This window comes from Microcebus murinus, chromosome 3, assembly GCF_040939455.1.
Source record: "Microcebus murinus isolate Inina chromosome 3, M.murinus_Inina_mat1.0, whole genome shotgun sequence".
Classification (NCBI taxonomy): Eukaryota; Metazoa; Chordata; class Mammalia; order Primates; family Cheirogaleidae; genus Microcebus; species Microcebus murinus.
In genome coordinates, this window is record NC_134106.1 from 77,931,959 (window position 1) to 77,957,289 (window position 25,331).

The 25,331-nt window shown below is 44.6% G+C and overlaps 1 protein-coding gene across 2 annotated transcripts in view; it reads right to left on the reverse strand.

The window, feature by feature from the left end:
* CRACDL (CRACD like) overlaps positions 1-25,331 on the reverse strand; it is a 125,843-nt gene that overhangs the window by 26,016 nt on the left and 74,496 nt on the right. For both annotated transcript variants that reach the window (XM_012786998.3, XM_076001019.1), the window contains exons 3-7: positions 16,749-16,917; positions 10,981-11,116; positions 10,462-10,626; positions 4,977-5,189; positions 319-2,248 (exon numbers count right to left, since the gene is read on the reverse strand). In XM_012786998.3, the coding sequence (XP_012642452.2) occupies positions 319-2,248; positions 4,977-5,189; positions 10,462-10,626; positions 10,981-11,116; positions 16,749-16,917 (2,613 nt within the window). The remainder of the gene's footprint in view (positions 1-318; positions 2,249-4,976; positions 5,190-10,461; positions 10,627-10,980; positions 11,117-16,748; positions 16,918-25,331) is intronic.

Here is a 25,331-nt window from a genome sequence, read left to right on the forward strand (position 1 = left end):
TCTCGAGAGAAAAGCAAGAGGAGCATTTGAGCAATCCACTGATGCTACAACATCCGTGTTTACATTTCCCTTGTTACCTGGCATCTGCACACCTGATTTCTCTGTACTTACACAAAATCCTGGTATCATTTCCCCTTCTCTCTATTCCCTACTCTTAATCAAACATGATGTCAGTGGAACTAAGAGGAATTTTGACTCCTTCTTCCAATTCCCCTGCAACAAAGTTTATACCCAGAGAGGATGTCAAACAAGATATGTCAACTAATACAGATTTCCCCACTGCCCTGCCCTTCCCCGATACCCTCAGCAGGCTCTTACCAGCTCCCCTGCGCAGCGACCTCTTCTCCTTCCTGGGCTCCGGCTCTCTGGGGCTGGCATCGGGGAGCGAGGACGAGTGCGGCAGGGTGAGGCTCTGCAGGAGCGGCTTCCTGGGCAGGGGTGGTTTGGAGCTGAGCTGCTCAGGTGACCGGGCCTTCCCCTTTCCTTGGTCGCTGGGGGACCTGGCACCTCGAATGGCTGGGGCTGTCCCGAGGTGACATTTCTCATCTTTCGGAAGCAAAGTCAGTCCTCCTTTTTCTAACCTGACCTCGGCACTGTATCTCTTTATCCCTCTTGCCTCCTGGGCCGAGCTGTCTCGGTATTTGAGAGAGAGGGAGGTGGACCGGAGCTTGACCGGGAAGGGGTTTCTGTCCTCACCTGGGGACGGCTCCTGGGCGGCCGGGCAGGGCTCTTTTGCACCTGGTGTGGTAGGGCTGGCCACTCTGTCCCCTGAGTCCTGAGAGTCACACTCCGATGGCTTCTGAGGGTCAGGTTTCCGGCTCTGGGGCTCAGGAGGCCCCTGGAGGTCATCGAGAGCCGCCTCGCTCCTCCAGGCAGGGCCGCTTCTCCCCAGGGGCAGGCGGCCGCTGGAAGCCCCCGGATGCTCCAGCAGGCGGGAGCTGCCCGGGCGCTGCCGCCCCCGGCACGAGGACACTGAGAACTTCTTCGCACCCCGCCCCTCGCTGCCCCCTCTCTCGGTTTTCCGCTCTGGCACTACCCTGTCTCCCTGTGGGGACTCAACCTGCTCAGCCTTGGGGCGCTCCGGCGGGGCGACCTCTCTGTCCAGGGTGCAGGGGCCTGGTTCCCTCAGAGGCGACCCCGCAGGGGACTCGCTGAGGCCTGTGCTGGCAGCCGACGCCCTGCGCTTCAGGCAGCTCTTGGGCGGTGGTGGGCTCGGGCTGGGGGCCGCAGGGGGCTCTTTCCCTGCTCCCTGGGGCTCTGGCACCACCAGTGTCAGTTCCACTTCTTTTGGGACATCTTGGTCTGGGACATCTTGGTTTGAGACATCTTTGTCTAGGACATCTTGGTTTGGGACATCTTGGTGTGGGGCACCTTGGTTTGAGACATCTTGGTCTGGGACATCTTGGTTTGAGGCATCTTTGTCTAGGACATCTTGGTTTGGGACATCTTGGTTTGAGATATCTTGGTTTGAGACATCTTGGTCTGGGACATCTTGGTTTGGTACATCTTGGTTTGAGACATCTTGGTCTGGGACATTTTGGTTTGGTACATCTTGGTTTGAGACATCTTGGTCTGGGACATCTTGGTTTGAGACATCTTGGTCTGGGACATCTTGGTCTGGCCCGTCTGGACCAGCCAGCGTCTCCAAGGTGACTGCTATGACAGTCTCAGGAGGTGTCGTGTCCTCCTCAGGGACATCAGTAGATAACGGACTTACGGCACCTTCAGAAGCACAAACCCCCTCCTCAGCTGTGTCTGCAGCCTGGGGGCTTGGGCCTGTGATGGACGGCACCTCCTCCTGGGGGCTTGGGCCTATGGTGGACAGCACTTCCTCCTGGGGGCTCAGGCCTGTGCTGGACAGTACCTCCTCCTGGTGTTCGCTGTTGGGATTAGGGTGCAGTGAGCCTTCTGGCAGAGAAGGGGACTCCACGCTTGAAGCCGGGACTGACACGGGCTCAGTGACCTCTGGGGTGGCCGGGCGGCTGGAGGGCTCATGCCCAGGGGAGCTCGCCTCCTCCATGCTGGCACTGAGTGCCGGGGAGTGCTGCAGGCGGGTGCGTCTGGCTCGGGCCCCTCCAGGCTGCAGCAAGATGGCCCGCAGTGCAGGCCCAGGGCCTCTGTCCAGCACCACGTCCCGCTGCACAGCGCTGGGGCTCTCTTCCTTGAAGGCTTGGGGTAATGGCTTCTCCTCAAATTCCTCCTCCTCTAGGGTCCATGTCAGATCACTCAGGCATTCAGACTGTGCACGCTGGCAATAAAGATAGAAGAAATTGTCACTACAGCAAATATGAGGAAGCTATGACCTCCCTGTTGTCTTCAAGGTTGAATATGGTTTAGAAAGCTGCACTTTAGACACGGTACTTTATGCACAGTAGACATACCCATGCGGGTAATTCTTCTCAATCCCTCCCTACTGGTCTACTTGGAATCCTGGCTCCCAAGGCTTCCAAGCTATGCCCTCAAAATAAATGTGACCTATAGCCCATCTGGCAGAGCCTCAAAACCAACAGACTAGAAAGTGAAGCAAAGGGAAGGGGACTGATGGCAGCTGGGTGTCTGCCACACTTTGTGCTCTGCACTTATTTCATTTAATCTTCGGTTCATCCCAGCGAGGAAGGGTTTGTCATTCCATTTTTGCACTTGTGAACCAGGAGCTCAGAGAGCTTGATGCCTTGGTCAAGGTTGAGCCAACAGGTGGCCCAGCTAAACACCTGATGCCTGCCCTATGACCCCGAGTTTCTCCAAGCCAGTCTCCCAAGTCAACACTCTTTAGGGATGTGCCCTCATAGCAAAGCCAGACTGGTTTTCCTAAAAGATGATTCTGATCATGTCAAACACAGTCAATAGATAACAACAGTTCATAGGATAAAACCCCATGTTTTCAGCTAAATTTAAAGTCCTATATTCTCTGGTCTTAAGTTGTTCTTTCCACTACCTACTCAGGTCAAATCGAAGCCCCAACTCTGTGCCAGGCGCTTGGTCTGAGTGACTGTTGGGCTCTCCCAACACTTCCAGGCTGCTCCACCAGCACCAAGGCCTGTCTCAAACTCTGCCTGCTATACAGGAGGTCTCGTCTGCCCCTGCAGCCACCAGCTCCCTTGTCTGGCCTCCTGAAGCCCCGCTGGCTTAACAACCCTACACTACCTTGTGGTATTTTTCTTCTGAGAGATTCTAGAATTCAGATTCTAGTCCAGCTTCCTCCTTCTTGTCATGAAGTCAGTTCCTGCTCTCTCAGGAAGGGAAGGAGATCAAGGTGGTCACGAATCAGTTAAAAGTAATATGTGAAAATAAGGGTGTTGAAGGGTGTTGAAGTTGATCTTTTTTTCACGTCATCAGACCCCAAGAGTCACCCAGGCTGTTCTTCTCTCCTTCCCTTTTTCTAAAGTAGACAATGTGACACTTGGGGATGTATTTGCAATAGGGTTTTTGTTGTTGTTTGTTGTTATGTTAACATTTTTCAGCTGGTATCTGCTTGCTAAGAGAGACCAAGATGACTGAGATGTTTGTGATAATGCCTAAGCTAACTCTTGCCAAAATGTACAATCCTATTCTTTTGGATTTGAAAAGAGGAAGACGTGCAAAGAAATCTGCAGCAGAAGAATTTTCAAAAGCTGTAGGTTCTTGACATTGCGTGTCACTGATCGTTTGCTACTACAGGAAACTGTTGATGTGGAAACATTTTTAGGATGTGGGTCATGTCTTAAAACTGTCAGTCACAGAACCCACAAAAGGCAGTAGAGGGTGCAGCATGGCCCCTCCTTCACACCCTTGGGGCAGTTAGGGGGCATCTGACAGCATCTTGATCCCTGAGAGGGGGCCAGGGAGCCCCTGAAATCCTGAGAGGCACCAGCCCACTGCCTCCAGCCAAAGCACCTATTTTGTCCTGGCGACTTCATCAACACCCTGCAATTGTCTCATGAGGGAAAGACAGAGGACATTAGCCTGCAAGCATCTTTTTCTCTGTGGCCATGCTGGCCCCATAACTTGCTCCTGGCTGTCTCCTGGGGTGGGGTGTCGTGGGCTCGGTCAGGCAGGGGAGATGGTAACAACCCTATGTGGACCCTGAAACCACTGGTACCACTACGCCAAAGTATTCCATGAGCCAGTTTCTCAGCTTCTAGGACTGTGAGGTGGCGACATCTCCAGGCAGCGTACCCAAAGAGGCCCCTGTCTTTACAGAGGCAGGATCCCCATGCTACTAAGTGGATCCTTGCTCAAGGCTGGTGTTCACTCCAGTGGTTCAGCTTCTTCTTCTGTCATTTATTCATTCATTCATCCATCTATCCATTCAACAACTCTGTGACTAGCATTGTTCTAGGGGCTGGAAGTACAGCCAGGCCAGTGTCAAAGGAGACTGACAACAACCAGTGGGCACGTAAGTTTACAAAGGTCACTTCAGTGTGTGGCAAGTGCTCTGAAGGAAGCGAATGGTCAGGCTGAGCCCCTCTGGGGAGAGGACCTCTGGGCGGAGACCCCAAGGCGGAGACCTCAAGGCGGAGGAGCAGCCAGCCAGGAGAAGAGCATCTAGCCAGGGGATATAGCAGTCTCAAGGCCCAGGGCCAGCGACAGCCTGGGGAGCTGCAGAAGCAGAAAGGAGGCCAAAGTGCTGATTAAGAAAGAGGGTAAGAGAAGTCTAAGAGGTAGGCAGAGCCTGACTGTGCCAGGCCTGGGGTACGGACTATACACTGAGAGCAATGAGAAGGCCACCGGCATACAATGAATGCATAGTAGGTTCTTGGAAAGTGCATGAGGAAGGAGGGAAGGAAGAAATAAATGAATAAATGGAATGTTTCTAGAAGAGAGATATATCTGATTTATGTTGAAAAAGATGAGCAACTCCAGCTCCAGCAGTGTGGTTCCCTCAGCTAGGGGTGCTCAGAGGGATCATGAGACCCTGTGGGGGACAGAGGAGGATGGGGGAGGGGGGTGCTGACCCTGCCCAGCCTGCCTTTACATGGAGAACAAAACCCAATTACCGACGACAGCCGCCTCAGTTTACTCGACCGCTGGTTGCGGGGCTTAACCAGGAGCTTGTGCTTCGCTGCGGAGTTGTCCAGGCAGGAGGAGGATTCTGCAGGATGACTGAAGTCAGCCACAGGCGCCAGGCTGCCGTCTGAGCTCCTCGGGGAGACAGTGGTGTCACTTGCGTGGTCTGGAGACAGTGGCCGGGGTGAGGACACTAAAGAGACCTTCACGGGACAAGAAACAAACACACCAGGCATTAACTTCACGATGTGAAACAGGTACAGCCAACGTAACCACTCTCTCCTTTCACCATGCTCCGTCTTCCCTCGCTGTCCCTGGGCTTTACACGTGCAGAAATACTTCCAATTTGCCTCTCCCCAGGGTCCACATGGGATACTCCCTGCGGAGGGCAAATGGCCGGGAGTTGTAAGTGCTGGGCCAAGCCCTGGACGCCTGCCACTCCTTTCGAAGGCCATGCAGAGAACCTGCGTCTCAGCCTCCCACGGCCGGATGGCTCTGCCCTCGTCCCCCTGTGGCAGCCAGCACAGGCGCTTCAGCCAAAAGAACCTTCTCTGATGAAACAGACCAGTCCGACCTGTCCACGGGCAGAGGCACCTGGTCCTGTCTCTGGACGCATAGAGGGAGGCCCGGAGGTGTCATTTTAGGGGCTGGGGCCCCGGGATGTGCCAAGCCCACCACCCCACAATCCATCTCTGGAGCTGTACTGGTTTCTTCCTGAAGCTCTCTGTATCCTCGTGTGACCTCTTGGAGAACTCTGGCTTTAAGTAACCATCTGTTAAGTTATAGATATTTTGCTAGTTTATACCTTGGCAGGGAAGAAGTGACCATCAGCAAAGAGCAATCATGTCACTGGGGGGGGGCGGGGAGAAAGGGGATGCTGGCAGTGACACGGAAGAATGAGAGCCACACCCTAAGATACATGCCCACCGAGCTTGGCAAGCTCCAGCGAGTGAGGTCTAAGTGGGGTCTCCTACCAAGACACACATCTGGATAGAGCCTGCAGCCCCCACAAGCACAGTCAGCCCAGATGAGGGCCAAGGTGCAGAGGGAGAACCCGGGAGGGGCTGGGCTTTGTGTGTTCCAAGATCACAGAGTTGTACCCAAACAGCAAACAAAGCTTTCTATTTGAGCATGGTGCTCAGTGTTAGCATTAAGTTTACATTTCAATTTAAGAACATAATTTTGGGCTGGGCGCGGTGGCTCACGCCTGTAATCCTAGCACTTTGGGAGGCCGAGGCGGGCGGATTGCTCGAGGTCAGGAGTTCGAAACCAGCCTGAGCGAGACCCCGTCTCTACCAAAAATAGAAATAAATTAATTGACCAACTAAAAATATATATACAAAAAATTAGCCGGGCATGGTGGCGCATGCCTGTAGTCCCAGCTACTCAGGAGGCTGAGGCAGTAGGATCGCTGAGCCCCGGAGATTGAGGTTGCTGTGAGCCAGGCTGACGCCACGGCACTCACTCTAGCCTGGGCAACAAAGTGAGACTCTGTCTCAAAAAAAAAAAAAAAAAAAAGAACATAATTTTGTTTATCCCCTACCGGATCAGTAAGCCCTCGTGAAAACGGTCTACCCACAGGTGCCGGCCTCAACAGCTGTTTCTTTTCTACAAACCGGGAACCTCACACACAGGTGCCCAGTAGCCTTTGCTAAACTGGATGGGGAGCCAGAAGGATGACACTAGTAGAGACACAAGCTCCGACACAGGGACTGGACTGTCCCTGCAAAGGAATGACCTCAGAGAAGAACTTATTTTCCCTGTTCACGTAAAGGTCCCTCATATTTTCTAATGAAAGTATATGTTTATCCCGAAACTGGTAGGATACAATTACTAAAAAGAGGGAGAGTGAGTAAGTAGACATGATCTATTTTGGTTCCCTTCTAGCTACTCAGATATTTACAGGAATAAAGCAAGAAAAAAATATTCTAAAAATAAACCACACGACTCCTGGCCGCAATTGCATCTGTGCCTGTGGCTTTGACTTCCACGGTTGCAGCTGATGACTCAGGAAGTTGCTTTAGATTGAGAGATCAATACCTTTCCCAGATATCTTCCTTAAAGGTCACAAACAGAATGTGTACATCTCAAACATCATGCAGTTGCCTGAGTCTAGAGAAACAATGCCCAAACATTTGGAAACATTTTTTTCTCACTGCCTAGGACCCATGATAACAGACAAGATGAGGCACCTCGCAAATGCAGTGACTCTACAAATGAGAATGATTATGTCATTTGTGATTGTTACAACACAGGCCTTCAGTCCCCCTTATAAACCCACTACTCTGAAGGCAACAAAGGGCAAACAGCCCCCTGCTCCTCCTCTGTGTGGGTCGCCCGAGTTTGCACTGCCGGGGTATAAGGTCTTGGGCTCAGCCCCACTCTGGCTCCTAGGTTGGGGACCCTTGGCGTGGAGCTTAACTTCTGTGACCTCTGTCCCATGTGCAAACCCTGCGCTGGCTGTCCCGGCTGATCACCTCACAACCCCTGCCCGAGGGAACTCAGCTCTTCTGTCCTCAGAACCCTCACCTCAGTCTCCACTGTTCTTTGAGAGCTCTGGGGGTCTAGAGAGACCCCTGCCTTCATGACCAAGGAGAATCACCAGTTCTGTCTTTGCTCAGTGATGTAACTGCATGGGGTGGGGTGGGGTCTTGGGGAGGAGGCCGGGGTCCGGGGGCTGGCTTGTGTCTTCGTGAGCCGGCTGGCAGCATTCAAAAAGCATTCACAGCTACTTCGCTTGCTCCTAGTCACCCAATTTTTCCTGAAATCTGTGCTTCTGGATGATTCTAGAAGCAAGAGGATTTAGGTCTAATCTTTTGTTGGGGGGAATGTGGCTTAAAGGACCTGAGGAAATGGCCTAGGGTTCAGAAGCTGTTTCTGGGATGATGCTGCGTGACAGCTGCTTTACAGTGTTTGTCCTCAAAAAGAGGGGCTCAGCCACCGAGGAGGAGGAGCTGGGAGGCACCCGCAGGCAGGGCTGTCAGACAGGAAGCAGGGGCGGCGGCTGTGGTGGGTGGTGATGAGAAGCCCACTGGCCCTGCTGGGAAGGGCAGGGACTGATCTACCTGATCTCATTTATCCTCCCCCAAACCCTCTGAGGACACAGATTCCAACAGGTGACAAACCTGCCCAGGGCCTCGCTCCATGGTGGTGAGCAAGGACTTGTCCCTTTGTCACCAGAGCTGTGTCTCTCCACCACCTTCCCTTCCCTCATCCCAGGAGCAAGACAGACTTAAGAGACTCACCAGTTTGTCACCTTCTACCCAGTATTTCCTATTAAGCAGGAAACCTAGAATATGACCGGATAGATGTAATTTTACCTTGAAAATCATCAGGTAGAGTTTCATCAGTGGTTATCTCATGTGATAGTGAAGTTTAAAAAAAATTCCGCTGAAAACCTTATTTTGCCAGGAAATGTCACCTTGGCTGTATCATCAAACACTTGCTACTAAAGACTTTTTCTCACAATAATCTGAAGTTTCTCTGTCAAATATGTAGGCCTGTGGAAGGCGTCACATAGAAAAAAAAATTAAACAGCTCGTAATCCCATCCTTTTGGGATTTAAGGCGCCCTTTATATCAAATGCCATGTGTTATATAAGCGCACCTTAAAGTGTGTATTGTTTTTCCCTCTCAATCAGCCAATTTGTGCACAAAAAAACTTTGAGGCCTCAAAATGTGATCACTGTTTCTTCAAAACCACAATGATAAAGATTACCTTTTTTTTTTTTTAATTCTCAAAGACCCACAGTTTGGTTTCCTATGAAGCTAATGGATTGTTCATATTATCCAACAATTGATAAAATCTCAGAACATTTTTTAAAAAACAAAGTAACCAGAGGAGGGATGCCACGAAAGACAAGGTCAGCCCTGGCCCAACGTGAGTGGAATTTGTGCATCCTGGAGCCCTGCGGGTTGGGAGCTGGGCTTGCTCTTTAATGATGAACAAGGTTAGAAACTATCTGTTCTTCTTCCTGCCTGTTCTGGCTGAAGGCAGAGAACAGGATGCTGTGAGAAGCAGGGATCTGTGGGATGGGAGGAGGCAGAGTCAGTCAACACTGAGTAACAAGGCAGCTCCCAACAGACATCTCCCTTCCATGTGGCCCAGAAATACACAAGTCACATCTGCTCCCAAGAAGGGGATGCGGAAATGGCACACCTGAGTGTTTCAAGGTGTTAAGGGGTGCAAGATCAGCTTGGTGGAGTTCAGGAAATAGGCTACACCCTCCTTCCCAGCCTCCCTCCCGTCTCTGCAGGGCTGAAGAGCAAGCATGGGTAGCCCACCGTCTTCAGACCCCAGTCCTGGAGTGAGAAAGGACAGGTTCAACCTGCAACGGAATTCTGGAGGGAATAATTCTCTAGCCAGCTTCATGGGAGCCCCCCATGCCTGGGGCTTAGACCACAGTCCTCCTTCTGCCTTTTCATCAGTGACACTCTGGAACCCACATATGTGCACAAAAATCAGATCTGGCGAGGCTTCTAGGCGTCCCAGTTGAAGTGGCTGTTGAATATAATTCAGAGCAGCATAGGGTCTGCCAGGCAGTGGCTCGCAACGAACCCCCCACTTCACTGTGAACAGCCCCTCACCCAGGCCAGAGGTGACAGTGTTCCAAAGACGCACAGAGCAGGTATGTGGCTATAAAAAATAAACTCTGGCCTTTATTTGTTTTTCAAGTGTCAGCATAACTCAGATAACTCCAACTCTGTCCACCCCCACAGCAAGACTTGTCTACATGGGAAAAATAATAATCTATTTTTATCATCTATGTACAATTACCTCGTATGGGTGTTAAGTATTTTTACCACAATAAAATAAAACTTTTAAAAGTCGGCAGCACCACGAGCTATGTTGTTAATGTGTGAGACAGAGCTCAACTCCTCAGCCGCCGCCTCTGGGTTCTAACGAAGGTGGTATGTTCCTCCACCCTGCTGAGGTCATAAACTCCTCTCCTGCTTGTCAGCCCATCCCTGCTGCCCTGTTTGCCGGCAACATACCTCGCATTACTGCCCCTAAACCACCTTCTTCTCGTGGTCATAAGACTCGGATTTGGGGGCCTAGATTAAGTGTTATATGTTTGCTACTCTCCTCTCCCTACGGCCAATCGTCATGACAACAGGAGACAGACACAAAGGTGTTTCCCTTCTCCCTTCTTTCAAATGGGTTGTGGGTCTGCCCATCTGCTCAGACAGGAAAGACGAGGTATGGGGTTGATTGTATCAGACCTGTCACCATCACGAAAAATGTTACCAAAACCACATCTCCTAACCAGACCTGAATTTCTGCCCAAAGAAATTGCCTAATGAAAAATAAATACAGTGCAAGGGCTGACTGTGGGTGCCAGTGACCCGGCCTGCCACAGGTCCACAGCCTCATCCACCCAGGGAGATCTTAGGGAGACAGACAAGGGTCCCTCGATCTCTGGTGCCCTCCATGGCAGAGGCAGGTGCGACCCGCAGTGGGACAGGCTGCACTTGCCTTTATGGTCGGGCCAGTAACCACGTCGTGCAGCAGGGACATCTCCGGGGGGCTCCTGGGCAGCCCGTCGTCCTCAGAGCTCATGCCGGCATCTTCTCCCCGCTTGGCGGGAAGCACCCCTGGAGGAGGCGGCGGCCCCATTTTCACATTACACTGTATTTTTAACTAGATTGGAATAAAGAACATTTGCTCTTATTTTCATCAACGACATTTATCAACAAATCCTCTTGATCCAATTCATTCATTCATTCATTCAGGAAATGTCTCTGGTGCCCTTGCGTGGCACAGGGAACTGAACTGAACGTGCGCCCGCACCAGCCCTGGCTGCCATCTCTTGCTCATTCATCTGAGAAGGAATCAAGATGCAGTTGTAACTCATTCGGCGTGTCTTGGGAGGGTTATGATGTGTGTGCAATTCTACTTTACAGTATATCAAATAAACGGGGCGGGAATCATTCAAACACTTCTCAATTGATATTGGACAGACATACCAAGTGACACAGCTGAGGAAGGGTTTACCTGCAGAGCTTTAATCCGATCACACACATTTTCTTGGGAGAAGACTCGCACAGGCCGAGCAGGGTCCTGACCGGACTCAGGAATGAAAATACTGTCATGGGAGAGGGCCCGGCTGCCCATCGTGCCCCTCGACTCCCTAGGATGAAAGAGCTGCTGTAAGATTCTGCCCTCCTCCGCCTCTTCCCGGCCCCCGGGGGACTCGGAACGAGAAAGGGGGAGGTGGGTTAATATCACATCGTACAACACCCCCTCTGCTGCGTTTGCTTGTGGGTAGCCCCTGATGTCAGTTCAGCCCCCCACTGTCCAACGCCACAGTCAAATATTAGGAGCATTGTAGAGGTAGGAATTTTCCTAATAGATCTAAAGGTTGTGTGAATTCTTTAATTCTTTTTACTGATGGAAAAACCAAGGTCTGGCGAGGTGTGGGGTCTGAGACAGGCCTGCAGAAAGGGAGGGCTGGCAGGGCCGGGATCTGAGGAAGCCTGTCATGGATGCCCAGGGAGGGGGAGACCATGCCTTGTGGGCAAACACGCAGCTGCTCCTACGTGGGCAGGAGGCTGTGTTTGCACAGCGAGCCGAGGGCCTGCCTGCCTCACAAGACGGTCCAAAACATACATCCATGGCCGGTTTGCAATGAGAGCTACGGATTTGCAAAGCCGTGGCCTCCTTTTATAACCTGGCACCATCCGTGCAACCCTACCTCTGTGTGCCTAGGTCCTGGAGCAGAGGCAGCAGGCCCTTCTGTCATCACCAACCCAGCTCCGAGCTCAAGGATCTGATTTGGAACTGCACCCACAGGACATGTGATGCACCATCCGTGCAACCCTACCTCTGTGTGCCTAGGTCCTGGAGCAGAGGCAGCAGGCCCTTCTGTCATCACCAACCCAGCTCCGAGCTCAAGGATCTGATTTGGAACTGCACCCACAGAACATTCACATGTCCTGAGAGGATGTGGGAATTAGCCATCGGATTTTCCTAGCAGCGGTGGCTGCCTGAACAATAGGTGGAAGGAGATGATTGAGGCCTGGCAGACAGGGAAGGAAAGCCTGCCTCTGCGCAGATGGGGCGTCTTGCGCACACCAGCCCCACCCCGTCCTCCGGCCTCCCCCCCCCTTCCCCAGGCATCCTGTCCACTGCGGGCCATTAGGGGTTCTGAGGTGTGGCCCTGCTCCCCTGCAGATCAAATTGTGTTGGTTACTAATGCTTCCTTGTAAACTCCTTCCAAGCCTGCAACAGTGAGGCGTGGCTCCCAGAAGGGTGTGTCCCCACATTTCTGGGAGGAATCAAGCCAAATGAAGGAACCAGGCTCTCCCTGCCGGGGGCAGCTCTTCACCTAAAGGTCACACATGCACCTGGAGTCCCCTCCTACAGTGGACACCCTTGGCCTCACCCTCTGGAAACCACAACCACCACCCAACCACCTCATTCCAGGGGTAGCCAGGAGCAGGGCACGGAGAGGCCTCCATAAAAACACACTGGCAAGAACACAAAATGCCACAGGCACCAGGCCATTCAATACAGCAATATTTATAAAAGCAAAAGACAGAAACCAAACCAAATGTCCCACAGTTGGTGTCTAACTAAGTAAAATATGGACTGTCATATAATGCAGGACTCTGCAGCTGACAAAATGGGTGAGGAAGATCTCGATATACCTTACACAGGCATTGCCAGATTACACTAAGGAAAATAATAACAAATGGTGCAGAACTACATTCATGGAGTGTTTGCTCTGTGTGGGAAAACGGAGTACGAATAGATATATGAATATACACATGTGTGTTTGCTTATAATTCTAAAAATAAAAATAGAAAGATAAATAACAAACGAATAAAATTAGTTTCCTTTGGGAAACAGAGAAAACCAGATATGGACACAGGGTGCAAAGGTATCTACATTTACAATTTTATCTTTGAAACTATGCAAATGTTTTACATAATTAAAAGATAAAAATCAAACAAAACGGGAAATGAAACAATCTCTAAAACTAGAAAGCAAACAGAAACAAACAAACCTAATTCTATATAAGATTGTAGGCACGATCACACAGAGGAAAGAATGATTTCAAGTGACTTTGACTCTACATTCAGAATAGGATAAATTCTAAGAACAACAACAAAAACCCCAAAGATATCAAATTGCACTCAGTAGTACCAATGGTAACATTAGTTGTAACAGTGATAAAAATAGCAAAGATATCGAATTATACTCTGTAGTCTTCTTAGTAGTGACTCCGATTAAAAGACAAGAGTGCAAAACAATGTTTATAGTATATAACTTCTGTGTAGGAAAGGGGATAGTGAAATTATTATAAATATATGATAGGATAAATAAGTAATTTTGTTACCGTCATAAGGAGCCAAGGTTTCCATGTAAGAGAGAAGAGAATACAAAGAATCAAAGAAGTAAAAATGTTGCCTTATTAAACTTGAACTGAAATATCAGGGAATTAATGATTTATTTTTCTCTCAGGAAATAAAACATATTTCCTAGCTATATCCTGGAAAGGTCTAGGATATAGACCAATGGCAGGCAACTAGCAATCATCACCGGGCAGCCAGACTGTGGTCTCTAAAAACCATTTCACACTACAAGGAAGGAACCGGGGCCCTGTGAGGAAAGTGCTGATTCCTGGTCTGGGGCAGGGAATGTGCAAAATAAACCCGATATTTCCCATTGTGCAAGAAAGCAAGGAAGCTTTCAAAGATGAATAGGGTCACATCAAAAGAACCCAGGAGCTAATCTGAAACGACTCTCACTAGCCTAAAATGGAACAATTTGAACATTTTTTTAAAGGCTGGTCAAGTGAAATTTGAACATTAAAGTGAATATAGACTGTCATGGATTAAAGCAAATCAAATATATAAAAATCAACACATTCACAATGATACTTGAGGGGGGAAAAGAAAAGAAAAAACAAAACTCACTGGTCACTACTGGAAATTGCTAGGGTACCAGGTCATTACCCTGAGGGTGGATCAATAGAAGGAGAACCAAGCATTGTCCTGACTTTCCTGCACAAATTGCATCTCAGAGTAACCAACCAAGCAGCTGATGAAGGTTGGTGCAGGGATAACAATGACACCCCGAACCCACTGCTGGGAAGCGTGATGCGATGTGACAACACCAGCATCATCTCAAACCTAATCTAATCAAACCTCTAGATTCATCTAACGGTTTATGAGGACTCGAGGGATTACAGGAAAGGGGTTATCAAACCGAGAGAAAGCAAATTCAGAATGTGGGACATTCTGCAGGGCAAACAGCCGGCCCTGCTCCTCCATCAGATTAGACATGAAACAAAGGGAGGAGGGTGGAGGGAAGCTTACAGTTTAAGAGACTTAAAGAAGCACAATCACACGGACACAGACGGGATAAATGGGCATCACCTTTTCAACCCACAGGGTCCCATGTGGTTTGGCAGCACTAACATGCTTTAGCAACTAGAGCTGTTTTGATGAATGGGAAGTTGCCATAGCAGGGTGTGGTGGCTCACGCCTGTAATCCTAGCACTCTGGGGCCAAGGTGGGTGGATCGCTCAAGGTCAGGAGTTCGAAACCAGCCTGAGCAAGAGCGAGACCCCGTCTCTACTAAAAAGAGAAAGAAATTAATTGGCCAATTAAAAATGCATAGAAAAAATTAGCCGGGCGTGGTGGCGCATGCATGTAGTCCCAGCTATTCGGAGGCTGAGGCAGGAGGATCACTTGAGTCCAGGAGTTTGAGGTTGCTGTGAGCTAGGCTAACGCCACAGCACTCTAGCCTGGGCAACAAAGTAAGACTCTGTCTCAAAAAAAAAAAAAGAAAAGAAAAGAAAAGAGAAGTTGCCACAGACTTATGCAGGAGTCAAGAGTACCTTTACTATCTCACCTCTTCCTCTGGACCACCCTCTAAAAATGTCATCTGCACTTCCCAGGGCTCATCATACCCCACCCCCATTCTTGCCTGCTTAGCATCCATCCCAGCAGACTGCTACTAGTAACTGAGGGCCCAGTCCCTGTTAGGTGCTGGGAATACAAAGATAAACAGGACACTGTCCCCCTGTTTCTGAGGGCGCCTATGAAGGGAAGACATGGAGAAGTGAACAGGTCACTTCCCCCTGGCTCGCCCCTCCAGCTGGGCTCCTGCCTGTGGTCGGAGGGGCCACTCTCAGGCCTGTCTCCCCAACACCAGAACTGTGTGCTGTAGTCAAGAGACAGGGGTGGGTAGGATGGGTGCTATAGCTTCCATGGGGCTGGACAATAATTAAGTGATGGTATTTAATAATTAGTAATATTATTACAATAACATCTTGCTCCCCAAGGGTTCAGAGCACACTGCCCAGAAAATGCATGCATGGTCTACATCCCTTCCACGCTTCACAAGGTACAATGTGAGTCTATCAGGCTCCCTGCTGGCACGCACATGCATGCACACACACACAAAACCCAAAACAAAACAAAAAAACTGGGGAAAAAAAAATCCAATCTCCTCTTCAGTCATTTGGCGCCACCAAGTGGCCAGTATAATTGCTGCTCCTCTGAAAACTGCAAGGATGCTGGGGAGGGGATAGGATACCATTACTGGGTGCTAAGGCCTGGGACCCCATCTCAGCCCGGTCTGTACCCCAAACCCAAAAGATATTATGTTTTCTGAATACTTTGTCCTCAAATTAAAAGGCCAATGTTGTTTAAAAGAAAATGTCGAAGCTGGCATAGCAACAAACCTGTTTCTTTTCCTCTTAGGCACAGAAATAACTGCTGGAATAACTGGAGCATATGTAATGTAACTATATTTTGATGACATGCAAGTTACAAAAATAAGGATTTCTTCACTAAATCTCCCCAAATTTTCATACCTATTGGGTCTTCTCTTCCTAATGATATTTTTGGATGATTTTTCTAAGACTGAAAAGCAAGAAGCCTTTTTTCCCTTCTCTTTCTCTGTCTAGTGAAAATCTTATTAGATTGTTTAATGTTCAAGTTTAGAGAAATGTATTTTTATAGTACAGTATCCAGGTCCTCCAAAGAGTTTTTTTTTTTTTTTTTAATTTGAGACAGAGTCTCACTTTGTTGCCCAGGCTAGAGTGAGTGCCGTGGCATCAGCCTAGCTCACAGCAACCTCAAACTCCTGGGCTCAAGCAATCCTGCTGCCTCAGCCTCCCGAGTAGCTGGGACTACAGGCATGTGCCACCATGCCCGGCTATTTTTTTTTTTTTTTCTATATTAGTTAGCCAATTAATTTCTTTCTATTTATAGTAGAGACGGGGTCTCGCTCTTGCTCAGGCTGGTCTCGAACTCCTGACCTCGAGCAATCCGCCCGCCTCGGCCTCCCAGAGAGCTAGGATTACAGGCTTGAGCCACCGCGCCCGGCCCTCCAAAGAGTTTTAAGTCAAATTAAACCAGGACCTACATCCCAATCCTGCCTGTCACTTTCAGCTGTAGGAAGTTGGGCAAGTTCCAAATTTTCTCTAAAGCTTATTTTGCTCATTTATAAGATGGCACATAGCACTCCCTCTCCCACAATTATTGTGGACTTTAAATATATACAGTGCCTGGCACACAGCAAGTACCTACTCATGTTCCCCCTCAATTTTCTACATCACTATGTTTGAAAAGACAGAAAACACAATTCATATGCAAGAACCTCTAACGGAATTGCCCAGGTCGGGAGGCTCAGAACCCAGCAAGGGACCATGATAATGAAGCGGAGTATTCGGGTTCTCCTGTGCCCAGACACCACCCGCTTCCAGTTGGAGCACACAAGCCCGAGGAATGTCAAAGGCAACTTACTCCAGTTCATCCTCGGAGTCATAGCCCACCGGCCCTGACTCGATGGCAATGACCTCAGTCCTCGCCTGACTTTGTTTCCAGGTGCTACTTCCTGTGGACGATGGAGATTCCTTTCTCTTCTTCTTCCCAAAGAATTTCTTAAAGGTTTTGAATTTCGATTTTTTCTTTCCTGTACAGATTTTTAAAAACACCAAATAAATAAGCAAGAGCACATGTTCATGTGCATGTGTGAAATGTGCACATAAAGGAAAGAATGCAAGAGTTCTATCCATGCATCAGTCATTTGCTTCTGAAAAGTCCTTTTTCCATACAGAAACACATGGTATGCCGGTTTTGCACGCTTGAAAACAAAGCTTAATTTCTGTTTTATTTAGGATATTTAAATATATGAGCCAAGAACACTTTGGAGCATGATCACAAAATCAAAACAAGCAACTTTCCTCTCATGTGAAATCAAGTTTTACTGTCTAAAACATACATAGTGAACAATAAAAGTCCTGATGAGGTGAAGGCTGTGCGACTACCCAAATTATTTTCAAAAATAATTTTCAAATGCTTCACCTAGCGTGGACATAGCGCCAAGGACAATCAGAGGATTGCTCTCGTGTGCAAGAGGTGGCTCAATGGGGCGCTGATGCTTGATGAGCCAACAACTCTTGGTGAGAAAAGTTAGCCAGCAGTGGTCAGCCCCAGGGTGGGAGGGTGTGGCCAAGCTGAGCCTGACTCTACCATGCTTCCTAGACAGTTAGAATTTATAACACTTTTTTAACAGTTTGTGATTGCTTCTCTGCTGTCACCTTCACCCACAAATTCTATCATATCCAGGACTCCATGATTTCACATTAGCAGTTCAGCAAACTTCATTCCTTTTCTTCAGAATATTCATGAGAACTGACAGTAGAAGGAGGCCTAGATTTAGGATCCTGTCTAGTGAAAATTTGTTAAAGCAATTTTTAATTATTAGTTTTATAAGTAAATAATGTAAAAAAAACTGAATTTCTTTAGGCAAAAACCAGGATCTTTCTATTACGTTTATATTAATGCCACCTTGGAAAGTTTGCATGACCTTGACCTCACGTGGAGAATTACTCGGGATTACTCTTGTAGGAGTTCTTACATCATTTTAGGTGGAGCAAACCCTGCTCCAAAGGAAAATTAGTTCTACGGTAAAGATTTCATAACTTCTAGTGGAAGTTTTCCTACTTTTATAAATGCAAAATGTTTATGTTGTTAATGTATGGTTCTCAAGGAGCATTTATGATTTTTTAAAATTTATTTATTTTCTTTTTTTAAATTTGAGGATATTATGGGGGCATTTACTATTTTGAAAGACTCTGAAGAGTTTTCTGCACTTGGTCAGGACACCATGTGACTTTTACCTAGGCAACAAATCAGCATGTATCCCTGAAGGCCAGAATAAATAATACAGCCTCAGTATCCTACTGCCTCGGCCTCCTGAGTAGCTTGGACTACAGGCTTATGCCACTATGCCCGGCTAATTTTTCTATATATTTTTAGTTGGCCAATTAATTTCTTTCTATGTTTAGTGGAAATGGGGTCACTCTTGCTCAGGCTGGTTTCGAACTCCTGACCTTGAGTGATCTGCCTGCCTCGGCCTCCCGGAGTGCTAGGATTACAGGTGTGAGCCACCGTGCCTGGCCCAGTTTTCTATTTCTTAAATCTATTTTATTATGGAACATTTTTTTCTAGCTTATCTTTCCCCAAATCTTTAAATTTATCAGCAGTTATTAATAATATCCTTTTACTGTTCTAGCATTTGTAACACCTATAGTGATGCCTCCTTTCTATTATTTGTGCCTCCTCTTTTTTCTTTGATCAATTGCACCAGAAGTTTCTCCATTTTATTTGTCTTTAAAAAGTTTGGCTTTGTTAATTCTCTCCATTGAATGCTTACTTTATACTGTTTAATTTCTGTTCTTATCTTTATTCTTTCCTCCCTCCTACTTTCCTCAGATTTACTTTGCTATTTTTCAAGAAACTTCTTGAGAGGAACACTTAGCTTATTAATTTTTAGACTTTCTGTTTTTATAATATATATATTTAAAGCAATACATTTCCTTTTAAATCTGTTTGAGCTGTATCTATATATTGTGAAATATAGTATTTCCATTACTATTTGGTTGAAAATATCTTTTAATTTCCATTATAATAGACCTATGGGTTATTTAGGAAAGTATGTCTTCATTTCTAAGCAGCTGGGGATTTTCTAACTATCTTCCTGTTATTAATTTCTGGCTTAATTGCACTGTGGTCAGATAATGTGCTCTGAATTATCTGAATCAATCAAATCTTGAGACTTGCTTTATGGCTTACCATATGAACAAATTTTGTAACTGTTTCTGGTGTGTTTGAAAATAATGTATTTTCTTCGATGTTGTATATATGTCAATTAGGATAAGACTTTCATTATATTGCCTAAATACTTTATATCTTTACTGTTTTTTTAAGATGTTTGTTCTATCAATTACTGAGAGATATGTTAAAAATAACCCACTCTATAGATTTGCTTACTTATCTTTATTTAGTTGTCAATTTCTATTTCACAGCTTTTGACATTATGTTACTGCATAGAAATGTAAACTTATTATCTTGCTGGGGAATTGAAACTTTTATGAAATGGCCCTTTTCTAGCTATGTCTTTTGCCTTAAATTTTATTTTGACTGCTATTAATATAGGTCGAGCATCCCAAATCAGAAAAGCTCCAAAATCTGAAACTTTTTGAGTGCCCACATGATGCCCAAAGGAAATATTTATTAGAGTGTTTCAGATTTTGGATGTTCAAATTTGGGGTGCTCAGCTGGTAAGCATAATGCAAATATTCCAAAATCTGAAAAACTCCACAATCTAAAACACTTCTGGTCCCAAGCATTTTGGATAAGCTCTACCTGAAACAGCTATGCCACTTTCTTTGTAGCCAGTGTAGCCATGGCATGTTTTTGTATCCTATTACTATCCTTACTTTTCTGAATCCTTATCTGTAAGATTTATTTAGAGTTTTTGAAATCTAATCTGATAATCCTTAACTCTTAGCTGGAACAATTAATTAATTAGTCCACTTACACTCACTGAAATTACTGACACATTAATAAAAACAAGTCTCCCATCCTAGATGTACTTCCTAAATGTTCTTTCTTGTCTTCTTTTAGATTAGTGGACTATAAAAAAAATAATTCTATTTCCTCCCACAATTAGTTTATAAGCCTTAACTTTTGTTTCTATTCTTTCAGTGGTTACTGAATTATACAACACACTGAATTACAGAAGAATACAAGGACCTTACAATACTTTAACCCCATTTTTATGCCCTATTATTTTCATTCTGATTATTCAAAAACCCAAGATATTATTCCATAATCATGTAAATGTATACTCATGTTTATTGTTTTCTTTGCTCTTTGTATTCTTTGCTCTTCCTTCTAGTATTCCTTCCAGACCTTACACTTGGAAGATTTTCTTTTGGCCTGAGGGCAGATTCCTTTAGAATCTGCTTTATTTAGGGTCTACTGGTGGAAAACTCAGTTTTTGTTTGTCTGGAAATGCCTTTATTTCTCCCTCATTCCTGAAGTATATTTTTCCTAGACATTACATTCTAGGTTGAAAGTTATTTTTTTCTAAAAATATTGAAGCTATTATTTCACTGTTTTATGACTTATATTGTGTTGTTGAGAAGTTTGTCATCAGTTTTTTGCTCCTCTGAAGGCAATGGGTCTCTTTTTCTCAGACTGATTATAAGATTTTTCATTCTGTCTTTGGTTTTCTGCAGTTTACTCTGTATGGATTTCCTTTTGTTCATCCTTCTTAGGATTCATAAAGTTCTTAAACCTATGGATTGAGTCACTTTAAAAAAAAAATCAAATCCAGAAAATTCTGAGCCATTTTCTTGACTCCTGAGACTGTGCTCAAATGTTACATCCTTTACTTAATCTCTATGCCTCTTCTTCTCTTTTCTGTATTTTCTATCTTTTTACCATTCCATGCTACATTTTGCATAATTTCTTGTGCTCTATCTTGAGCTGATATAATCTATTGTTACATACATCTTTTTAAATAATTACATTTATTTTAATTTACATAAAATACATTTAAAATAAAATTTTATTAATCAAATATGAAATGTCTGATTTCAAATCAAAATTTAATTTATTCTATCTCAAACAAGAAGTAGTACAATTAACAAGAGTATGCACCTACACTATCAACACAATTTTGCTATCTTAACAGTAGCTTGTCTATGCCAGCAGTGAAGAACCATAGAGAGCAAGTAGCGATGAAATTCAGAAAGGCATTTTCCACAGCTTGTTGAGAATCGAACTCTCTTCTTTGCAAGAAGTGGTCCAAAGCCCAGAAGAAGTGATAATCAGTTGGTGCAAGGGCTGGTGAATATGGTGGATGACAGAGAGTTTCCAAGTCCAGCCTCTGAAGTTTGAACAGCATTATTTGTGCAACATGTGGACGAGCATTGTCTTCCAAGAGGATTGGTCTATTTCTATTGACCAATCTCGGCTGCTTAACCACAAGCATCCTCATCATTTCATCCAATTGGTTGCAGTCGACATCCGCTGTCATCCATTGACCAGGTTTCATGAAGCTGTAGTGGATAATACCAGTGCTGGACCACCAGACAGCATTAGCTTTCTTTTTGATGAATATTCAATTTTGAACTTTGTTTTGGCACTTCATCTTTATCCCACGATTGTGCCAAACACTTGCGATTGTCAAAAATAATCTGTTTTTCATCACACGTAACAATACAGTGTAGATATGGTTTGCCTTTATGTTGTGACAGCAAAGAAAGACAAGCTTCAAGATGATTTATCTTCTGACACACATTTAATTCATAGGGTACCCATCTACCCAGCTTCTTTATCTTTCCAATGTATTTCAAATGGTCCAATATTGCTGAAACAGTAACGTCAAACCTCACTGCTAATTCTCATGTAGGTTGAGATGGATTCACTTCCACTACAGCTTTTAGCTCGTCATTATCCACTTTGTTGTCAGGTTGCCCATGTGGCTCATTTTCAAGATTAAAATCACCAGAATGGAACTTCTCAGACCATTGACAGACTGTGCATTCATTCATTCATTAGCCATATCCTTCTCAAACATTTCATTGATATTTCGAGCTGTCTGTGCTGCATTGGTTCCACAACAGAACTCACATTCAAAAATAACAGAAATTTTTGACTTCCCCATGGTTTCACAAAAATTGCTCTAAAAAAACCTTTGAAAGATAATCACAAGCCAAACTGTGCATTTGAAAGAAAGAGGATGTACCTTCTCAATAAAAATAAAACAAGTGTCAAAATGAAATGTCAGCGATATCAACTGCCTAACTTAGTACTTAAGGAAATAGGACATTTCATACTTAATAACCTAATAATATTTATTTATAGAAATTCACTTTGTTGTTTTTCAAATCTGCTACATCATTTAAAAATATTTTAAGGCCGGGCGCTGTGGCTCACGCCTGTAATCCTAGCTCTTGGGAGGCCGAGGCGGGCGGATTGCTCAAGGTCAGGAGTTCAAAACCAGCCTGAGCAAGAGCGAGACCCCGTCTCTACTATAAATAGAAAGAAATTAATTGGCCAATTGATATATATATAAAAATTTAGCCGGGCATAGTGGCGCATGCCTGTAGTCCCAGCTACTCGGGAGGCTGAGGCAGAAGGATCGCTCGAGCCCAGGAGTTTGAGGTTGCTGTGAGCTAGGCTGACGCCATGGCACTCACTCTAGCCTGGACAACAAAGGGAGACTCTGTCTCAAAAAAAAAAAAAAAAATATTTTAAATTAAATACAATAAAATTCACTTTTTGGTGTACATAGAGTTACATAATTATCACCATAATCAAGACATAGAACTGTATCATCACCCCCAAAATTTCTACATGCTGCTCTTTCGCAGTCAAAACCCCTGGCAGCCACTGATAACTGCTCTGTCCCTATAGTTTTGAATTTTCCAGAATGTCATATAGAATGAGTCATACAGCACGCAGACTTCTGATTCTGGCTTCTTTCACTCAACACAGCACATAGGAGACTCATTCATGTTATATCAATCAAGAGTTTGCTCCTTTTAACTGCTGAGTGGCATACCAATTGTATGGATTTATCAGTTTGTTGAACCATTTCAAGCAGTTGAAAGACATTTGGGTTCTTTCCAATTTTTAGCAAGTATGAATAATGTGGCTATGAGCTTTGGTGTAAACGTAAGTTTTCATTGCTCTTAAGTAAATACCTACGAGTGGGATTGCTGGGTCATAGGCTAAGCATATGTTTAACTTTATAAGAAATTGCCAAAATGTTTTCCAAAGTGACTTTACCATATTGCATTTCTATCAGCAATGAATCCTCACCAGCTCTTGTTGTTGTCAAGGTTTTTTGTTTTTTTTTTTAGACATTCTAATAGGTGTGTAGTGGTATCTCATTGTAGTTCTAATTTGTATCACCTAATGGTTATAGATGTTGAGTATTTCTTCATGTGTATCTGCCATCTGTCCATCTTCTTAGGTAAAACATCATTTAAAATCTTCTGCCCATTTTGTAACTGGGTTGTATTCTTATTTTCGAATTTTGCAAGTTCTCCATATATGCAGGATATAAGTCCTTTATCAAGTGTGATTTATAAATATTTTCTCCCAGTCTGTGACTTGTCTTTTCATTTTCTTAACAGTGTCTTTCATAGAGCCAATTTTTAAATTTTGATGAAGTCCAATTTATCAATTAAATTTTGATGAAGTCCAATTTATCAATTTCTTCTTTTATGGATTCAGGTGTCACATCTAAGAATCCTTGCCCAATGCTATCATAAATATCTTATCCTATGTTTTCTTGTAAAGGCTTTAGAGCTTTACATTTATGTCTGTAATATGTTTTGAGTTAATTTTTGTATAATCTGTGAGATAGAAGTCAATGTTCATTTTTTTAACATATGAATGTCCAATTGTTGAAAATACTATCCTTTCTCCATTGACGTGCCTTTGCAACTTTGTCAAAATCAATTAATCATGTTTTATGGCTCTGTTTTGAGGCTCTATTCTCCTCTGTCTCTGTGCATCTATGCTTTTGCCAATACCACACTGTCTTGATTACTTAGCTTTATAGTAAGCCTTGAATTCAGGTAGTGTGAGTCCTCCAACTTTGTTCTTTTTCAAAATTGTTTTACCTATTCCAGTTCTTTGCTTTTTAATTTAAATTTTAGAATCAGCTTGTCCAAATCTGTAAAACATCCTGCTGGAATTTTGATTTCTTCATCTTTTCTCCACCTCCTCTCCATTCCCAATAGGTTATTTCAAAACAAATAATCCCAGACACTATTATCATTACATCCATATGTATTTGGCTTCTTCCTAAATAACAAAATCTCTGACTCTTCATGAAGATCATATAAATGATTACTTGTCAATATTCCTACCATGGAATATTGAACTAACTGTATCTGCCTTCCATAGTTGACTTTTAAACAGTGCATTCACCATGTCCTAACATATTATTTTGCAATTCAGTCTGGGGAAAATTAACAGCAACACTGAGTCTTTTAATTCATACACATGGTATCTTTTTCCATGTATTTAGGTCTTTGTGAATTTCTTTAAACAATTATTTGTATTTTTCAGTATGTGGATCCTGATTATATTTTGTTCTATATTTACCTAAGTATTTCAATTTTTTGGTATTATAAATGGAACTTTTAAAAATTCAATTTGTCATTTATTCATTATTAGTACATAGAAATACAATTAATTTTTGTATATTGACCTTGTATCTTATAACCATGATAAACTTGTTTAAGAGTTCTGGGTGGTTTTTTTTACATATTTTGTATAATCATGTCATCTGCAAATAAAGATAGCTTTACTTCTTCCTTCCATCTCTATGCCTTTTATTTCTTTTTCTTACCTTATTGCACTGGCAGGGTGCTATGTCACTTTTTCCAGTTACATAGATCTTCCAACATAGTATGCATAGTTGTTTTATACCAGGTATTTGATAATTCTGATATATGATGCCTCATGTGTCTGTTTCTCTTATTTCTGTTGTGTATTAGTTTGCTATTGTTGCTGTAACAAAGTACCAAAAACTGGGTGGCTTACAGAACAGAAATGCATTGTCTCACAGTTCAAGAGTAAGAGGCTGAAATCAAGGTGTTGTTGGCATGGTTGGTTCCTTCTGAGGGCTGTGATGGAGGAATCTGTTCTGTGTCTATCCCGTAACTTCTGGTGGTTTAGTGTTCTCTTTGTATGCATGTTTGTGTCCAAGTTTTCCCTTTCTATAAGGATTCCAGTCATATTGGATTAGGAGTCCACCCAGTAAGATGTAACAAATTACATCTGCAATGACCCCATTTCCAAATAAAGTCACATGAGATACTGGAGACTTCAACATATGAATTTGGGGGGACATAATTCAACCCATAGCATGTTGGTTCTCATTCATGGTGTCCTGCTGCTTTATATGTCTGGTTATCACTCACTATATACTTATCATAGTACTGAAAATATTATTTTCTCTAATAATTTGAAATCTAAATAGAAGGCACCTTCCTTTATAGAACATTGTTT